General features: G+C 28.2%; 1 protein-coding gene across 2 annotated transcripts in view; it reads left to right on the top strand.

Moving 5' to 3' along the window:
- LOC107456447 (Lysosomal alpha-mannosidase II) overlaps window positions 1-19,092 on the top strand; it is a 30,757-nt gene extending 11,665 nt beyond the window's left edge. For both annotated transcript variants that reach the window (XM_016074312.3, XM_043047027.2), the window contains exons 13-25: window positions 1,617-1,739; window positions 3,251-3,367; window positions 4,284-4,410; window positions 4,824-4,897; window positions 6,618-6,836; window positions 8,826-8,944; window positions 10,098-10,199; window positions 10,445-10,532; window positions 11,959-12,045; window positions 14,800-15,036; window positions 15,760-15,909; window positions 17,423-17,558; window positions 18,773-19,092. In XM_016074312.3, the coding sequence (XP_015929798.1) occupies window positions 1,617-1,739; window positions 3,251-3,367; window positions 4,284-4,410; window positions 4,824-4,897; window positions 6,618-6,836; window positions 8,826-8,944; window positions 10,098-10,199; window positions 10,445-10,532; window positions 11,959-12,045; window positions 14,800-15,036; window positions 15,760-15,909; window positions 17,423-17,558; window positions 18,773-18,858 (1,665 nt within the window). In that variant the 3' untranslated portion in view covers window positions 18,859-19,092. The remainder of the gene's footprint in view (window positions 1-1,616; window positions 1,740-3,250; window positions 3,368-4,283; window positions 4,411-4,823; window positions 4,898-6,617; window positions 6,837-8,825; window positions 8,945-10,097; window positions 10,200-10,444; window positions 10,533-11,958; window positions 12,046-14,799; window positions 15,037-15,759; window positions 15,910-17,422; window positions 17,559-18,772) is intronic.
- The last annotated feature ends 917 nt before the right edge of the window (window positions 19,093-20,009 follow it).

Here is a 20,009-nt window from a genome sequence, read left to right as displayed (position 1 = left end):
GTATTAATAAGATAGTTTTTTTCAATATATAAATTAAATAATGTGGATAATGCTTTTTTAATATAAATAATACTTTTTTAAAATGACATTTTGTGTATCTAAAGAGGTTAGTTACTTTGTCTACCTATAAGGGGAAAACATTGCTTGTTTATTTAAAAATAATTGCCATTCTTTACCTTCTTAATTTATTCTGAAATTTTCGAAATTGTACACCAATCAGGTTTTTTTAGTTAGAACTATAAATTGAATCATGGAATTTGGATAAATAGATAAGAATCTAAAATTTCTCCAAATTCAATTTTTAGGAGCTATTTTGTTTTTGCCTTGATAGATTGAATTCTGTGTTTTTTGTATAATCCTTCTGGATCTAAAGAATTGAAGTAGGGCGAGTGATTTTTTGTGAAATTTCGTGTACATCAAGACCTTTGTTTTAAGAAATTCTGTGAATCGAAAACTTATATTCCAACAAAATTTTCATGGAGTTCTGCCAACTGAAGTTTAGATTTTTGAAACTTTTGCTAAATCTCATTATCGAGATGTTTACATACATACACGTGATTCTTACACCATTTGACGGATTTTGAATTTTGACTCCAGAATCTGCTAATATAGCAATTCATCAATATGTAATTTTAATATTAAACATTGATTTTCGTATTTACCTGATTTAAAAGTTACACATTGAGGTTTGTACTCATGCAATTTAAAAATTCAGTATCGCAATTTGTGTTTACTCTTCTTTAAAAATATTGATTTAGTTATTTCGTCATCAAAACTCGTTATATAAAACATCGATTTTTGTATTTATTTGTGTTTTAAAGACTACTCATTACAGTTCATATTTACAGAATCTAAAAATGGATCGAATTACCTATTCACATAAATTAAAGATTCAATATTACGATTTGTATTTTCCCGTTTTTAAAATCAAATATTGCAGTTCATATTCTTGTGATTTTACAATCCTATACCGCGATTCTTGTAAGAAGTAAGTTTTTCTTACATTAATTATTATAAACGTGTGATATTCTTCACTGGTAGGTAAGTATAAATCTGAGTTCAAAAATTTTTGTTTAGCATTAAACATATAAGGTATATATTGATATCAAGTGTCTGCACATAAAATTTTCAGTTAGCAAAGTCAACTCATAATTTATCATAATTATCAATTTTCCATGACGTTTTTTTTAGAACTATGTCCAATGTAATTTTCAGTTCCATATAGTTTCCTAACATAAAAGTTTTTAATCTATATGAAAATCAAAATAAAATCTAACGTACTTCCTTTTCCTATGACTCTCCACTGGCTAATGAGGAAAGCATGCAAAGTGTTGCCATGTAGCTGGTAAAGCATCTAAAGGTAGCATAGAGCAGCTACACCAATTGTAGCTGCTGTACGTCACCTGTACCTCATTTCGATCGCCAGCTGGCACTTGCGCCAATAACTAAAATTTTCAGTGTTTTTACTTTGTCTAACAACCACCCCTGTTATACTTTTTCTTCAAAATTCAAGCAAAAGTCCTTAATAGCAGAAATATTTATCTGATGTATGTCATGTAATTTTTTGTTTGATAAAATTCTATTTTTATATGTTTTTAATTTTTGTTTCATTATAGGATGTAATAAATGAAGCTTATGAAAAAGTGATGCCTCAAAACGAGTCTGAACCTGCACTCAAGCAACAATTCTGCAATCTCTTAAATATCAGCCAGTGTGAAATAACTGAAAATTCTTCTGCTGTGCGTAAAATATTTCTCAAAATTTTCGAGTTTAAATTATTGTACTAAGTTATGAAATTTAAATGTCTGAGAGTGGTAAATTTGTATTTTTGTTCGGAAAGTAATTTCGCTTTTTCCTGTAGAGGACTTCATTTTACATTTTTTTCACAGTCAACTTCACACTTGAGTCCTATAATCATTATAAATTTTGAAAGCAGATGTAGGAAAGCTTACTTGTGAAAAAGTTTGAATGATTTTGCGCAGTAAGTTTTTGGTTTTTGTCCTTTCAAATATAAAAAGTGAAAAGCAGCATTTTTGGCATATTTTACTTTTTTATTATTGAAAATGTAAAAATTTTGTCTGAAAAAAATTGTCTGATGTGTATAGAGAAGATGTATTGGCGCAATATGATAGTGCAAAAACTTGTTTCCAAAATATCGATTAAAATTCATTGTGACAGTTGAAGTGGATGAAGCTACAATGAAGGCATTAATTGATGCAAACTGACAAATAACAACTTGTGTGATCATTGAGAGATTAAATTTGTCGAACTTAACCATCCATGCTCATTTGTAATGCCTAGATTTATTCTCAAAGCTGAATATATGGGTTCTTCGCTTTCTTACAGAAAGAAATTTGTGTTGTCGCATTAGACGTCTATAATTTGTTTCGCAAATATTAAGAAAATTATTAACTATTTAAGTGTGTCATCACTGGGAACAAGAAATGGTTTGTTTACAATATTTGTTTGGGTCTTTAAAAATTTTTTAAATGGTAGCACCCTTACTTCAAATGAGAAATTCATGGATAAGAGCCCCTAGCCGCTAGGCTAGCCATGGGAGGTTTTAAGGTTCTCCTCTCTATGTAATATAAATGCAGGTTAGTCCCATCGAAAAGTCCTCCATGAAAGCAAATTTCTCCCAATACTTGATCCAGGATTTCCCTTGTCTTCTAAATAGGGTTTAAAATTACAAGGCTGTGGAGTTGAACATTAGTAGTCGTAAACTTAAAATAGGGTCAGCTGTTCAACGATGGTTAGAAAAAAAAAAAGAAATGAGGTCAAAAGTTACCTAGATCAGTTTTTTGCCTGGAAAGAACAAAAATTTTGTGAGTTATGAATCATACTACTGCCAGAAAGAAGGCAAAAAGTATTGGACCAGAATGGGCAATATATAAATCAATAAAATATTTATTCATTGTAAGAAAATAGTATTGTATTTTCGTAAGGAAAAAATAAAATCACTTTCTTAACAACCCAAATATTGTTTATATAGAGACTATTATTATATAGAGACTATTATTATATAGAAACTAGTAGAAAGTTTTAAATATCACTAAGATTTATATTTCTTATTTTATGACTGAATATTATTTTTTCCAAAAATTATTTTCTATTTAAAAATAATTCTTTTGATATGATTTGAAGAAATTTTTTATGTTCCTGTTTAATAAATTTTTGTGATGATTTTCGTTTTGTTTCCTTAACTTTGTGTAGTATACGTAATTTATTAAAAAACGTTACAAATTTTTAGGTAGCCATTACGATTTATAATCCACTTGCATGGAATGTATCAAAGTATGTGCACATACCAGTTAAAGGATCTGCTTACAAAATTGTTGATTATAATGGAAAACCTGTAGAAGCTCAGGTAAATATTGCTATTATTACATGTAATAAATGGCTTTTTTAAATTTAAATACTTATTTTAAGATTTACATAGTTATAGTTTTTAATGTTATAACCTACCCTGGAAAAATCAAAGTTTCTTATGTCTTTGGTAAAGATTGTGCTTTACGCATGCTATTACACAATGTAATAAATTGAACGACTTAAGGCCATTTTATGACAAACCAGATAGCTAAAGCTGACATTTTGACTCCTAACTGTTTCTTAGTATTGTTTCTAGATTGTTATTTTACCTGTTTCTAGAATTGCAATTGGATAACAGCACAATACACAGAAGCATCTTATTCTTTATATGAAAATTCATGTTTTTTTTTTTTTTGTTCAAAAATGATCTTAATATACATTCCTCTTAACAGTTTGAAAACGTGGCTTATCATTTTATAAAGACTACAATTTATATGAAATATTTACCAGTGTTAATTAAGTTTTTTTGCATCCTCAATAAAGGAAGCTAAAGAATATTGCTCTTCTAGCCCAGGTTAGATTCCTTCTTCAATATAGTTATTGTTAAGAAATAGTTGCCTTAAACTCTATTGGATTCTCTTTGATTATAGGGTTTTTAATTTTAAACACTATTTGTGTTTAATATTTAATACTTTACTATTTACCAGCGTTGGTTAAGGTTTTTTTCCATCCTCAAATATGGAAGCTAAAGAAAATTGCTGTTTTACTCAAAACTAGATTCATTTGCTGCTATAATTATTACGAAGTAGTTGCCTTAAATTCTATAGGATTCTCTTTGGCTGTAGACTCTTAAATCTTACAACATTACTGTTGGTCAGTGTTTGCAAAAACTGTTTCAATGTATAAAATTTTGTTAATTAAATTTTTAATAAGTGATATTAGAAAATTTATATTTTAATGTTTTCTTTTTAAAGCTTATTCCTATTGCCCCATCTGTTCAAAAAGTGCCTGGTCGAAAATCAAGCGCTGTTGCAGAAATTGTTTTTGAAGCTCAATTACCAGCACTTGGATATGCTACATATCTTATGCGAGCAACAACTGGTAAGATATTTCTTTATATAATTTTAAAATTAAAACTAATATATATATTCTTTATTTATTTTTTTAAAAAGTATATCAGGAATATAACTATGTAGATTTTGTTAAAGATTTATTTGATATTTTATGCAATATCGGAAACTTTTTTTAATCTTAAATAAGGATTTTTGTTAAAATGTATTGAAGTAGGAGAAGATTATCTATCTCAAAACTCTTGAGAGCAACAGAAAAGTCTAGTTATATAATTTTAATGTTTTTTTTTTTTTTTTGTAATACTTTTTTTTCAAGTTTAAATAATTAACTTTTTTTTTTAATTTGATGGCAACCATTAATTTTCATATGTTCATTATTTCACAATACAATTTTGAATGCTTTTATAAATTTCTGATTGTTCCTGATTATTTTTCTCCTTTTAGCCAAGTCTATGGCAGTTCGACAGAGATCTACCCTCCGATATAAAGCAGATGGTGATTGGATTATAAAAAATAAGGTACTATCATTCTTAAGATTTATCAATTTTGCAAAATATGTAATCACAATTCTAAATATACTTATTATTTCTATATGCTATATAATTTTTAAAAAAAAAAGACTGTCAAGTGTGTTAAAGTTTTTATTTCTCTCTCATGAGAAGAACGTTTTTGTCTTTCCATTTAATCCATTCTTGTTGATCAAAAAAAATTGAATAGTACATACAAAGATCCAGATGTCTTTGGCTGTCATCATCATGGAATTAATAAAAATTATAATGATATTTACCTGCAAATTATTTATTTTTTATTTAGCAGTAATTACCAACAATTATTTATTATTCCTTCTTAATATTATTATTTTTTATTGGAACGTTATTCAGAATTGAAGACTTAGAATTAAAAGTGGTGTACGTTTATTATATTATACAGCAATCACCTGATACAGTTTGTTAGAAATAAAATGCAACCTCCAAAAAACAAAGAAATAGCTCCAATGCAGAAGGAGTAGTTGTTTAATTTCTGTGCTCAGATGTTTATTTTATTTTATAATAGGCGTTGAAAAGCCACCCCTATTCTGAGTTTACAACTATTGGTGTTTAACTCCATTGCCTTGTCATTTCGAATCGAACCCAGAAGTTAAAAAAACTCTTGGATCAAACATTGGTACAAACTAGCCTTCATGGAGGATTTTTTTGATGAAACTAACCTGCATTTGCATTACATGAAGCCATGATAACCTAACATGGTTAGTGTGGTAGCAAGGGGATTCTTACCCACGATCCCTTTACCACTAAGGATATTTTATGTGAACACTGTGGTCAGTGTGAGCTGATAGCAGAATCTGTATCAAAAAGACACTGCTGGGGTTAGAAGCCGGGTAACTTCACTGGGAGGCAAAGACTCTCCTAATCTCTATATCTCCTGAGTGAGCTACAATGGCTCAGGGTATAGAGCTTTCGCTTTCCAATGAGGTGAACCAGGATTTAATCCTGGCAATGGCTGGTTGATATGAATTCCGCATCCGGCTTGCACCGACCTCAGTGCTGATGTGAAATATCATCGGTGCTACCACCGGATCATGGGTTAGAGTCCCCTTGCCGTCGGGCTAACCATGGGAGGTTCTCGTGGTCTTCCTCTCCATGTAACACAAATGCGGGTTAGTTCCATCAAAAAGTCCTCCACAAAGCCAAATTTCTCCCAGTACTTGATCCTGGAGCTCCCTTGTCTTCTGTATTGGGTTCAAAATTACAAGGCTATGGAGTTGAACATTAGTAGTCGTAAACCCGAAAATTGGATTGGCTGTTCAACGACGGTTATAAAATATCTTCTGAGCCATCATGGTTCTATCTGTGCACAGATAGATGCCGTTGGTTTCAACAAAATGAAATAAACATTCCATAATTCTGAGTGAACCATATCTTTCCTTAATGAGTGTTTTTGAGAACAACCTGATTTTCAGTGGACTGCAATCTCCCCAAAGTCCAGACTCGTCACTTGCAGACTATTTTCAATGGATATATTTAAAAAGTGTTGGGTGAGCATTTTGCTTGATATCTGACACTGAGCTAAAGACAAAAATTGAACAAGAAATCAAAAATATTTTCCCGTAAATGTTGATTTCCTTTTTTAATGACACAGTTTTTTGTTTTTTTAAATACTGTTTTTTGTTAATATACAACAAAATTAACTTTTTCTTTATTTATGAACACACTTATGAAAGGATTTTTCTGTTTTTAGTACCTTTCTGTTTTTGTTGATGGAAAATCTGGTCTTCTGAAGAAAATCCAGCTGGCTGATAATTCTAATTTGACAGTCAACCAATCATTTTATTGGTATCGTGGCATGAATGGCAACAACAGCCAATTTGAATATCGGGCATCCGGAGCTTATATCTTCAGACCTAATGGCACTTCTCCCATATCACTTGGTGATAATGTCACACTCACTCTTGTTAATGTAAGAATGTTTTTCTTATACAGTAGAGAACCGATTATCCAGAACGATCGGGACCATCGTGATTCCGGATAACTGATTTTTCCGGTTTTCTGAATCCAAAATGCCGTTTTTTTAATGTTTATGAAACGAAACTAAAAAATTATTTTGAAATAGTTTTAAAAATAATAAAAAATGATAAATAATACACTTAAGTTTAAATAAGGAAAGAAATTATGAAATGAAAATTATATACAGGCTTATTAATGTTATTATTAACATTAATAACATATATAAGCTATTTGTGCTTATGTGAGATTCGTCTACAAACGGCTTTTGATCCGTCCTCTAAATCAGTTCTTTCGTCAACTCGATACGCCATACGCTCTAAATAACAAAATTGGCTCAAAATCTTGCAGGAAAAAATTTTTTTAATTGAAGAAAATTAATTTCCGGTTCCGAATTTTATTCCGGTTATCTGGTTTTCCGGTTTTCTGATTTCCGGATAAGAGGTTCTGCACTGTACTTTATTTTTTTAAAATTTGTTTTGATAAATAAGAAACAAAGAATTTGGTTCAATTAATATTTTGTGCTGTATAAATATTTGTAGAAAATGGTCACTAAGAGGAGGCTTTGCATAATAATTTGCAATATACGTAATTACAATAGCTACATTTTTTACTTGCATACTACTTTTTTTTGTTTTTACTCTCAGCAATCAAAGATAAATATAAATACATCTTGTGTAGTTAATTTCTTCTAGTCTAACATTATTTTTTAATGAAGTTTTCTCTAAATTTCTTTAATATTATAACCAATTTAAGAAAAGTTTCAAAATAAGGTTTTTATTCAATGACTAGACTAATATTAGTTAACTCACTCTTTTTTGTTATACTGTAACTGTTTGTGCAAAAGTTAAGATTTGTTATACTTTAACTGTTTGTGCAAAAGTTAACATTTGTTATACTGTTACTGTTTGTGCAAAAGTTAAGATTCTTACTAGTTTTTTGTTAATTTATTAAACACATATAAAATTATAGAGCTCATAGAACAGTCACAAAATAAACAAAGCTTTATAACAGTTGGAAAAAGGTTGATACTTAAAATTTAAATAAAACTTTAAACTGCCTTTAGGGACCGGGTGGAACTTTCAATTTAGAGGCTGGAGATGGATTGAGTATAATGGTCCCAGTTAGTGTTCTGCAAATAGTTTGGTTGGAAATGATTGCCATGACATTCTGTAAAAAAAAGGCTTTATAATATTAAATTTATTATTTTTTTAAATAATTACGGAGAAATTTTGAGTTCATTTTATTTCATTAGTTCAATTACGTGATATGTATTTATTTAACATATCACATGTATAAATGAATAACAAAAGCGAAATTGTTTTTAAAAAATGATTTAATATTTGTTACTGGAAATTTAAAAAAAAATTCGCGACAATTATTGGGATATTTCTTATAACAATTTATATGATATTTATTAATTTTTTACTTTTTTAGTTCAGTTAACAGACACGTATTCCTTTAGCATAATACCTGTAAGTTTATTTTGGTGGTATTTATCAGCAACGAAAACTGTTTTGTTTCATTTTGTTATAATTTTGAAATTAATTTTAAAATGAGAATTTATAATGTAATTGTTGTTCATAATTTTACTATGTTCCATAGCACTAAATAAACAATATTATTAATAATTGCATTAAATAAAGAGTTTAAGATATCATATCTCTTTTTAAATCATCTAAATAATATAAAGTTTTATTTCCTATGATATTTAATACATTTTGACACATCAAAATGTATTAAATATTTTGTTATAAAAGGAGTTAAATGTTGATATACGCATTTCTATGCAATTGTTTCATAAATTATGTAACTGTTTATGCATTAAACCTTATTTTAGTGTAAATTTACTGTTTATTTACTTGAATGACTCAAAATAATTGCGTTTTGATTAAAAAATTTTTATTAATAAACTTTAATTATATAAATTTATTTTTCTGTATAGGGTTCTGTAGTTCAAGAAATTCATCAGGTATTTACACCTTGGTTAAGCCAGATCATTCGCTTATACAAAAACAGTGAACATGTTGAATTTAAATGGCTTGTTGGTGCAATACCAGTTCAGTAAGTAATTGAATTTGCTAATACCTAACTTTTTATAGTCATTTAGTAGTTTATTTGATTAATATATGTGAAAAAATTTATTTAGTTTAATTTTCTTTTAGTTAAACACAGTGTTTTTATATTAATAGTTTTTTATCTTAGTATTTGTGGTTACTTTTTTTTTAATCATAGATAAATTATTATTTTTTTAGTATTTATATGAAAAATTTATATGCTCTACAAAAATTTAGAAGACATTTAAATTTTTTTCTTTTTAATTTTGTTTTAGAATAAATAGAAAGTAATTATTCATGGGTTCATATTTTGTCTATCTTTTTGTATATGGCATTTTCTCTTATATACTGAATGTTTCTAATTCTTCCAATTTATATATTAGTTTGTGCATGTAATTATAAAGAACAAATAAGTTTTACAAAAAATAATTATATTCATACATTTGACAGGCTTCTTCGTGATTATTTAAGAAAACTAAATTACATTGAATGTGTGTGTCCTAAGAAAAGCATAGCAATATAAATAAATAATTAAAATAAAATAAAAAGGGGAAAGTTTTACTAGTATCATAGTTTTTAAAGCACTGAGCTGTTATTGTGAAAGACCAAAAATCAATCCTACAATTGTGACTTGAAGATCATCCAGCTTCAGGTTGATGGGTAGGAGCATGCTGGGAAATGTAAGAAGTTCAGCATACTGTGCTAACTCCATTGGTATCATGCAATTATTTGTGAAATTTTGAATCCTTGGGCTTGTTTCAAGGAACTTTTCTCTTGCATCAATTAAGAGTGAAATTAGGTTTGGTTTTTAAGTACAAATCAATTGTGATTGTCTCTCTTTTACATGATGGAAGCTAGAAGAGTGACGGGACCACCCAATAGATCAAAGACTAGAATTGGGAGATTTATGATAAATTAGAGTGTAGAAATCCTTGTCTTTTAATTTGTTTTCGTGGTGATATTATATTACATTACACAAGTCAATTGGACTTAAAAGTTCCTTGGGAGAGGCCTTAGCCTCCTAGGCTTTCTTGACTAAGAACTTTAATCAACTTATCATAGTTATTAATACTATATTTATTGCAAAAACTAAATGCAGAATTTTTATGGCTTACGATTCTCTTAACTCTTGTTTTTTTTTTGTTTTTTTTTAAATTTAGAGATGCAGTTGGGAAGGAGATAATTACTAGATTTGACACTGATCTGCAGAGTGGTGATCTCTTTTATACAGACTCTAATGGGAGAGAAATGGTTGAGCGGAAGTAAGTATTATCTTTATAATAATGAAAAAAAAACTTCTATTAAAATCTGTTATCTGTTTTCTGGTTTATTTATTTAGGCTAATATTTTATATTGCTTTCGTTCTGTTAATATTTTATATTGTATTTTATATTGTTTATTGTTATTATAGACTAACTTCCATGCAATATTTCGAAAGATTAATGTAAATTTTTTTTTTATAATTACACTTTTGTTATTAAATATTTCTTCTTTTTTTAAATTTCAGGAGGAATTTCCGTCCTACATGGGTACTTAATGTCTCTGAGCCTGTTGCTGGAAACTATTATCCTGTTAACAGCCGCATTTACATCAGGGTAAGGATTTGAATATTAGAGGAATTTTTTTTATTATGGTTTTGGTACTGTAAGAATTTTTTTTTTTTTTTTTTTTTTAGGATTATAATGAATACTTTTGTTTTCTAGATTTTACAGTTTCATTTGATTTTTTTAAACATAAGCCAAGAATAATTGAATATTTAAAAAAATAATCTCATATCTTGACTACTTTTAAAAATGTCTTCATAGTGCAGCACTACTCTCCTAGGATTTTTGACTTACCATAAATTTGTTGATAGATGGGTTTTTTTCCCGCAATTATCTTCTAAAATAATAAAAAAAATAATTAATTAATTAAATTGTGTTAAAAAAACGTGCTCATCATTTTTTATGAGTTTAAGTATTTTTATAGGGCTATTTGGAAAATAATTTGCATAAATAATGGTAAAATAAAATTAATTTATTTTCCATTTAAGTTATTTAAGGAATTACTATAGTTGCAAAATGTTTTACGTCATTAATTTTTAATTTTCGCAGAAAATATATACATTTTTAAAATGTGCTTGTTGTTTATCCAGCACATTCCTATAGTAAGTGAAGTTACAGCACATTGTAAGTGAAGTTACAGTTACTAGTTTGTTATACAGCTTTTGAAGCATTTGCAATGTCTCACCTTATTAGGAGTTTTTTTTTAACCTTCTTAAATCTTAAGTATCAATTTCAGCTCCAATTACTTTTTTTTTTTTTTTAGCCAAAAGCAGCCTAGCATAGTTTCCTGTGTTTAGGTTAAAAGCTGAAGTTTTGAAAATACATGGTTTCTACTTTTGTTATATTTGTTATTTTAAAAAATAATTTCATGCTCAAAAGCTCAAAAAGTGAATGAGCCGTTGTATTTTATTGTAATTTTGCATTCTTTAGCATTCTTTTAATAGTTTTTATAGTTGTAAGTATTATTACTGTTAATATTGATATTTCTGGTAATCAACTTTGTGTTTGCTTTATTATCATTTGCAGTAAGTATAATTAATGCGCATAATAGTTTTACTAAATAAATTATTATAAATTCTAAAAAATTCTACTAAATTCCTATAAATGCTTATTAAAATATTATAAATTTAAATAATTCATATTAAAATATGAATCATGAAAGACTTTGACTTTAAAAGATTTGTAAGCTATACTGTATGTAGGTTATTAACTGTATGAGGCTGCTGTATTATTTCTGCAGTTGAAATGCTGATCTTATGAAAAAATGATTTTTTCTCACATATTTCTTGTGCAAAGTTTGTCATAAGTGTTTTTCTTCGTGCTTCCTGCCAGCTATAATTTGTGCAAAATTTCATCACAATCATAATAAAGCTGAATTTGTATTAAAAAAAGTATGGAAATTGTTATACTCACTTTTATATATTTGACTTTAAATATATGACCTTAACACATTATAACATATGCATTTTATCTTCAGGATAAAAAAGCGAATAAGCAACTGACTGTATTGAATGACAGGTCTCAAGGTGGATCCAGCTTAATGAATGGTTCTGTAGAACTAATGGTTTGTGTATATTTTTTTAATGTTAATCTTTTAATGATAATGCTTCAAATTTTTTAAATCAAGCATTTTTATTGATGTATTCTTTTTAAATTCGTATTTAAAATTTACTATTAATTTAAAATAATCATCCTGCATTTTGGTGCAATATAGAATATTTTTTTTCTTCTTTTGGTTAATGGCGGGCACCTGTGTCTGTTTCCCATTGGCCTCAGAAATGCCAGAATTGCTACTATCTTATCGTTACCCAGAGCACCTATGGCTAAGCCACGGCGGTGGAGTAGCATAGCCCACGTCATACAACCACAAACCCATTTATAGGGAGGGTTACATTCACACAATCAAACGGAGGAAAGAACATAGAACAGGAAAGAAACATCCAAACGGCGCTTGCTAGACTTAGAAGCGTACACACTCGATCCCAACCTCACATCGCGGGCCTTAAAGTCTATCCACCCTGCCCTAAGTGCAATGTGAGCAAGTCTGCTCCTGCCCACATCCTATCGTGTATTGGCTGCCAGAAGAGCCACCTGGTCTCCAACCCTGCGGCAATAGTACATGACTTTGGGAGCTTTTTGGAAGAGTTCATGGACTTGATTTAATGCTTCTGTTGGTCAAGTGGGCATAAGCAACAACTGCAACAGAAACATCCATGCCCTGAGCGGGATTCGAACCTGCAACCATCGGCTCTGCAGTCAGGCATGCTAACCACTCGGCCACCTGGTCGGCTCAATAAAGAATATAAAAGTTATGAAATTTACTTTAAAACCATCTTTGCAATTGTGCTTGTTGTAATAAATTTAAAATTCAAAAATCATGGATAATCTTTTGAAAATTAAATGTTTGATTATATGTTTTCTATTGGACATTGACAGATTGAAAATATAACAGAACGGAAAGGTAATTGACTTTTATTCCAGTTAAGTTTTTGAGTCTTTTTGGTCATACCTTCCTTAATGTGGGGAAGAATGACTGGTCCTGAATGCAAGAAATAGTAATATATATATATATATATATAAATATATATAAATGCAAACATTATAAATAGTGATAGTGATTATAAGTACCATTGTTATGATTATTATGACTTAAGTTATTATTGTTATTTTAATTATGAATTATACTTAAAATTATTTTTATTAATTTATAAATAATTATGAATGGCAATAATTCAATAACAATATATTGCTGTTCAATTATTTATGTTTTGATTTCTTAGATTTAATACCAATTTCTATTCAAAGATTTTAAATGGCAATACATTTTACTGCATTTGTTTGTATTTTATTAGTAAAATTCTCATTTCTAATGATAGCATAGAGAGCTAGGCAATTTATTTCTTAAATCAGGATGTTTATTATATTGCCATTTGTTGCCTCCAGACAGATGAGTAAGTTCACACTTTAGCTCTTCATTACTAATATAATTGGATTTTTTTTTTTTACAATTTGAGCTAAAAGTGATTTTTAACGTTTACGTGCTTACTAGTTAACCTGTTAGTTATATCAGAAGAAAATTAAAAACGAGGTAATAATTTTTCTGTAAAGATATTGAAAAAAATTCCATTGAGCGTATTTCGAATTCTATTAGAAAATCTTTATTTGATTTTTTCTGACAGATTTGAATTATAAGGGTGAGTTTTCAATACCATTTTAGAAGCTTTACTTCCAATTTTTTCTGGATTTTGGTAATCCTAGTTTTTAAAGCCTATCTCTGGTAAGCTTAGTAACAATTTCAAAATGAATAGAATTTTAGCGAACAATTTTTATTTATCTGACAACTTTCATGAAATAATTTTCCAGAATTTTATGAAAAATTCTCGTTATGCTCATAATAGTAGATTTATATATAGGTTTTTTAATGTGCAATCAAAAATTTGTGAAATATTTTTTTTGCAATTCTGGATCTCATTGAATTGAATCCTAGATCTCATTTAATCAGGGCTCTTAATAAATAAATTTGACTGCGTTTCAGCTTTACATTTTATCTTATAACCGTTGTTGAACAGCTGACCCAATTTTTTGGGTTTACGACTATTAATGTGCAACTCTGCAGCCTCTTAATTTTGAACCAAATCCAGAAGACTAGGGAACTCCTGGTTCCGTACCCCCAGAGGTATTTTATTTTATATTATAACCGTCATTAAACAACCGACCCAATTTTCGGGTTTATGATTACTAATGTTCAACTCCATAGTCCTGTAATTTTAAACCCAATCCAGAAAACAAGGGAACTCCTGAATCAAGTATTGGAAAAAATTTGCCTTCGTGAAGGACTTTTTGATGGAATTAGCCTGCATTTGCGTTACATGGAGAGGAAGACCACGAGAACCACCCGCAGTTAGCCTGACGGCAAAGGGACTTTAACCCATGATCCGTCTACCACTGAGGATATTTCACATCAGCACTCCGGTCGGTGCAAGCCAGGGTCGGAATTCACATCGATCAGCCATCCCTGGGATTCGAACCCAGCTCACCTCATTGGAAAACGAATGCTCTATCTCATGAGCCATTGCGGCTTCCATAGAGGTATTGGTTTATTATGGGACCTTGGAGGACTTTGTAAACCCGACATGCATAACGTGCACCAGTCACAATTTAATGCACTGGAATTCTTCCACCGGCTGGATTCAAGCTCCTGTTCTCACTAACACAAGACACTGCCCTACGACCAGGCTGTCAGGTGGAATAAATTGGATCAGCTGGTAGATCAGCAATTCTTTATATTTAAATTGATTTGATTTTTTTTTATGTCTAGATTCATCGTCGCCTATTACATGATGATGCTTTTGGAGTTGGTGAGGCTCTTAATGAACCTGGTGTTGATGGTAAAGGTTTGGTCATTAGAGGCTCTCACTATTTGATCTTCAGCAACATCAGTGCATCTGCTTCTAAACACAGACCCTTGGCACAATCATTCTTTATGCAACCTCAACTGAGTTTTGCTGAATATAACATGTCTGATGCTTCATACATGAAATCTTTTAAAATGTTTGTAAGTATATTTCACAGCTTTTTCTTGTGATTTAATTTAAAATAATTTTTTTGCAATCATATTCTTAAATTTTTGGATTAATTTTTAAAAAAAAGGAATTAAAAGACAAGAAAAAAAAAAGTTGGATTACATTTTTAAAAAAAAATTATTAAAATACTATGGAAAAATTGATGAAAACTACAATAAAATTTGAATAATAAATTGGATAAAATAGAAAACTTGAAACTTAAGAGAATGTGATATATGAAATGATTTAGTTCAGTATGAGTAATGTTTTTAAATAGTGCTTAAAAGTGCTTATTTTTGATTTACGTTTTTTAGAAGCCCATAAAGGTGCTTTTTTCTATTCGAGGTTTGTAAAAAGTGCTTAATTTTTTATCTTTTAAAAAGAGATTTTTTCTTTGCCGTGTCGATTGTCGATCTAAATTACAAAAAATGCCTGATTTTCAAAATTTTCTCTGCAATATTTATCAGAAACTAGTTATTTTATCATGATTCTTTAAAGTTTCTGAAAATGTTTTTAAACTTTATTGATTTTATGTTTATATATTAAGAACTTTAAACAATAGAAATTTTTTTATTTTTTATAAATGCACGGATCCTAATTATGATATTGTAAATTTTCATTATTTTTGCACAGATCCTAATTATGATTTTGTAAATTTTCATTATTTTTGAACAGATCCTAATTATGATATTGTAAATTTCATTATTTTTATTTAGTCGTCAGGTTTGAAGACACAGTTGCCACCAAATGTACATCTGTTAACTTTGGAACCATGGAAAGCTGGGACAGTTTTAATGCGCTTTGAGCACATGTATGAATTTGATGAAGATCCCATTCTAAGTAAACGTGCAGTTTTGTCTTTACAGGTGAGTTTGCTTTTTCTTGTTACAATTATTTAATTTCAATAATTTCTTTAAAATTATGCAATGACAGGGAGTGTAGCGTTTTTAAAAAATGCTTAAAGGTATTATTTTTGATTTACATATTTTAAAAGCCCTTAAAGGTACTTTTCTTATTCGGGTTTTGTAAAATGTGCTTAATTTTCTGTCTTTTTTTTAAAAAAAAAATTTTCTTTGGCGTGTCAATTGTCATCATCAATTACAAACAAAAGCATGATTTTCACAATTTTCTCTGCAATATTTATCTGAAAGTAGTTCTTTTATCACGTTTATGTAAAGTTTTTGAAAATGTTTTTGTTGATTTTATGTTTATAAATTAAAAACTTTAAACAATAGAAATTTTTTTTTATTACTGATGATTTTCTTTTTGGAAAGTGATTAAAATATTTTTTGAGTGCTTGAAAAGTACTTAGAAGATGCTTATTTTTTATTGAAAAATCTGGCTATGCCGTCTGAATAAAAATGTCCTATTTAGAAGTTTTTTTAAAAAATTAATTATATTTACAAACATTTTTGATGATTTCTTGATATTTAATAAAATATTTTAATTGCTATAACTATTGTTGGTTTTATTTTACTAGGTTATACGATTAAATGTAATATTTTGTTTTTATAAATCAAGCGTGATTATTTTATAAACTATATTCTGTTTTTCAGCTATGTATAGACAAAGCTCATTAATATGACTATTTTATTACAAGAACCCTTCCATTATATATTAGCTTTTGTTGCTGTTATTTTTAACAACTTCAAAGATATGAAAGTTAAAATTAATTTATAATTGTGATAGTTATAAAAATAAATTTCTTAAACGCAAAGAAGATAAGATGTATAGATGTAGTTCATCATTTTTATTTAACTCAACTTGCCTTTGATGCTGTTATTTTCAACTACTGTAAAGATAAAGTAAAAGTTAGTGTATATTGTAAAGTAAAAATTAGTTTATAATTAACATATGTATAAAAATAATTTTTCTTAATGATTACACGATTTATAGTCGCAGTACATCAGTTTTAATCAACTAGCTTTTGATACTGTTACTTTCAACTTCTTAAAAGGCATGAAAATTAAAATTTATTTGTAATTACCATATTTTTAGAAAAATTCTTTAATGCAAATATTACGATACATCACTTTACATCAAATAAATAAATTATGCTTATATTAGGTAGCACTATATATTGTTTGGATTATTGCTTTTCCATTACCAGTGTCAAAAGGGCAGTATTCTAGAAAATAACAAACTGTCCAAAATTCTACAGTTTATTGATATTTCTTAGATGCTGTAAAATAAATACTGATTTATTATTTTCCTTTAAAGGCATGTGAACATTTTAATATAAATTTAAGTTTTGATTAACCAACTAACTTGAATTTATGTACTATTTTTTCTATAAGAAATGTAATGAATCATAAAAATGATGAATAATCACAAATAAATGCTATTTACTGTTATGTGTTTTTTTAAAATATGTTTTAGAATCTTTTTAATGGATTTGATGTTGTAAGTACTGAAGAAACGACTCTTAGTGCTAATCAGTTTTTATCTGACGCTAAAAGATTGTGTTGGAACGAAGTAGGAAAGAAAAACGTCTGTGAAGATTTCCTGCCAAAAGGTAAATTATTTTTGTATTGTTTTCCTACATTGTTCTAAAGAGTTTAGTGCAATATTGTGCTATATTGTTCTAAGGAGATTTCATATTGCTTTTTCTGTTAGAAGAATATGCAAGTTAAAGTATATTTTTAATATAAGTTATTTTAGCTAAATGTAGTTTCACATATTATATGAACTCTATGATAAAAAGGGGAATTGTAAAATTATTATAGTGGAATTGTAAAATTACCATATCTTTAACTTATAATGAGCGAATAATAATTTAATAATAAGCAAAAATCAAACATATTTCTTTATTTAATAGTGGAAGAGTTCCCCGTAATGCCGCATTAAAAAGTGCTCTTCATTTATAGCTGGAGAAAACTTTAGCATTAAATTTTTTTAGGCATTTATTTTTATAAAAATTTTGTGGAACTTTTAACAGTCGGACTGAGGGGCCATCGGACATCCAAAACCCACAGTCCTAAACCCAAAAAGTTCAAGTTACTTATGAATGCATAGTTGCTAACGGACGCTTAGGAGCATGGGATGAGTTCCAAAATTTAATCATTATGGATAGATAATGTAGTTGAAAATAAAGCCAACCCTGTGTTATTAATATAAAATTTTTAATAATCTGGATGCAACTTAGTCACCAAAAAGACTGTTAGAATTCGATATAAACATGTAACCGAAAAATTTTTGTGGTTAGAGAAATAAAGTAGCTTAAGGAATGAAGTTCAAAATAGAATTTGACTTTCGATTTGTGGCAACACTCAATTATTGAGTTTTACATGAATTAAAAAGTTAGCTGTTGCATTGATTATTAAGAAAAGAATAAAAGTATTGATTTTCGTTATTTTTTCATAAAATGTGATAAAAATTGAATAATTGATTTAATTTAATTAAGCAGGATTGAGAATGATTTAAAAATTACATTTATAAAATTAAAAAAATTTTTAAGATTTATGAAAATATGTAATGCTTACAATGGCATCACAAGTATGTTAAGCATATTATATAAATTGCCTACTTTCATGCATATTATATAAATTGCCTATTTAAAATACTTTCTGTTGCACATTTATTGATATCAACAATTTTCAATAGATCTAACCATTATTTCATATGATTTAATTGAATGTAGTGTTACTTAATTACATTTAGTTTATTTTACTTAACTTTCACTTTGTGATGAAATGCGCCATTTTATAATTTTTTTTTGCTTCATTCCAGGATCTCAGAAAATTCGAAAAAGTTTACTGAAATTTGATTTGACTCCGATGCAAATTCGTACTTTTAAAGCTAAAGTTACTTATTGATATTCATCCTGTTAATGTTTGAGATACAGTTATATAAACTGCTCTTTTTTCACACGTATATTTCTTCAAAGTGTCATGTTAATCTGTGATAAACTAGCGATTTAATTTTTCTGTATTGTTGATCAAATTTTTGTTGTGATTAATGTTTTGTTTTATCTGTTGTGCAATATAATGTTCAGTTTACAAATTTTTAAATTTTTTCTGAATAAATACTTGAAAAGTTTTGTTTTTTAATGTCATCGATTATTAGTTTGACTCAAGATTTTAATCTCATTTATATAGTTTCATAACTGACTGATCATTTCTCGTTTTGGTAAGTTCATATAAGATTCTCCTCCATATAACAACATTGTGATTTGATAACGAACGGAAAGTTAGTTTTTTCAGCAGGAAAGCAACACGTGAAATTAAATCGATCAAATAGTTAATAAGCGAATTTAATGAATGTTTGAAATTTTATAACTTAGAAATTGTTCAAAATGCATTTTGTTATTTAAAAGTTCAAAATGATTTAAAAATTTGCATACTTTACTATAAAAAAATTTTTTTGTCCGTTGTGAAATAAAATATTAAATAATAGTCTGGAATTATCTTTGAAATCAAGTTTTATAATTGTGTGTAACAATATCCCATTTGTTCACATAGTTCGCAATATATGGTAAAATATTCACAAAATTGAATTAGTATTAAAGGGTCCAAACTTTTGATGCTCTTCTGACTTGTTGATTGGGACCATATTTTCCAGATTGTGCCCATCTCCCATATTTTATGGTCAAAAATTTAAATCTGTTGAGAATTCAATGAAAGTATGCTATTGTGTCTGATTTCGTTACTTAATTCATAGCCAACACTAATTAATTAGCATATCTAAAGTTAAACCTTTAGTGCAATATCTTTTTTTTTTCTGTACTTTTAGCATTAGTATTATTTTAAAATATTTAAATGCTTAAGCATAAGCTAAATTGCAAGGAATGAAAAGTTCAAAAATATCTCTGGCAGAAAGTTTTTTAAAAAAAGAATGAATTTACCAAACTACAAGCTATTATTTGCTGATATATTGGTTAAAGTTGATTCCTATGTTAACCAACTACAACGCCTGTTCTGAAAATCTTTCTTAAGAATAATTTTTTAGTTATGTATAATTTCTTAAT

This window comes from Parasteatoda tepidariorum, chromosome 6 (genome assembly GCF_043381705.1).
Source record: "Parasteatoda tepidariorum isolate YZ-2023 chromosome 6, CAS_Ptep_4.0, whole genome shotgun sequence".
NCBI lineage: Eukaryota > Metazoa > Arthropoda > Arachnida > Araneae > Theridiidae > Parasteatoda > Parasteatoda tepidariorum.
Note: the sequence above shows the minus strand (reverse complement) of the source record. Positions and strands in the feature narration are given on the sequence as shown.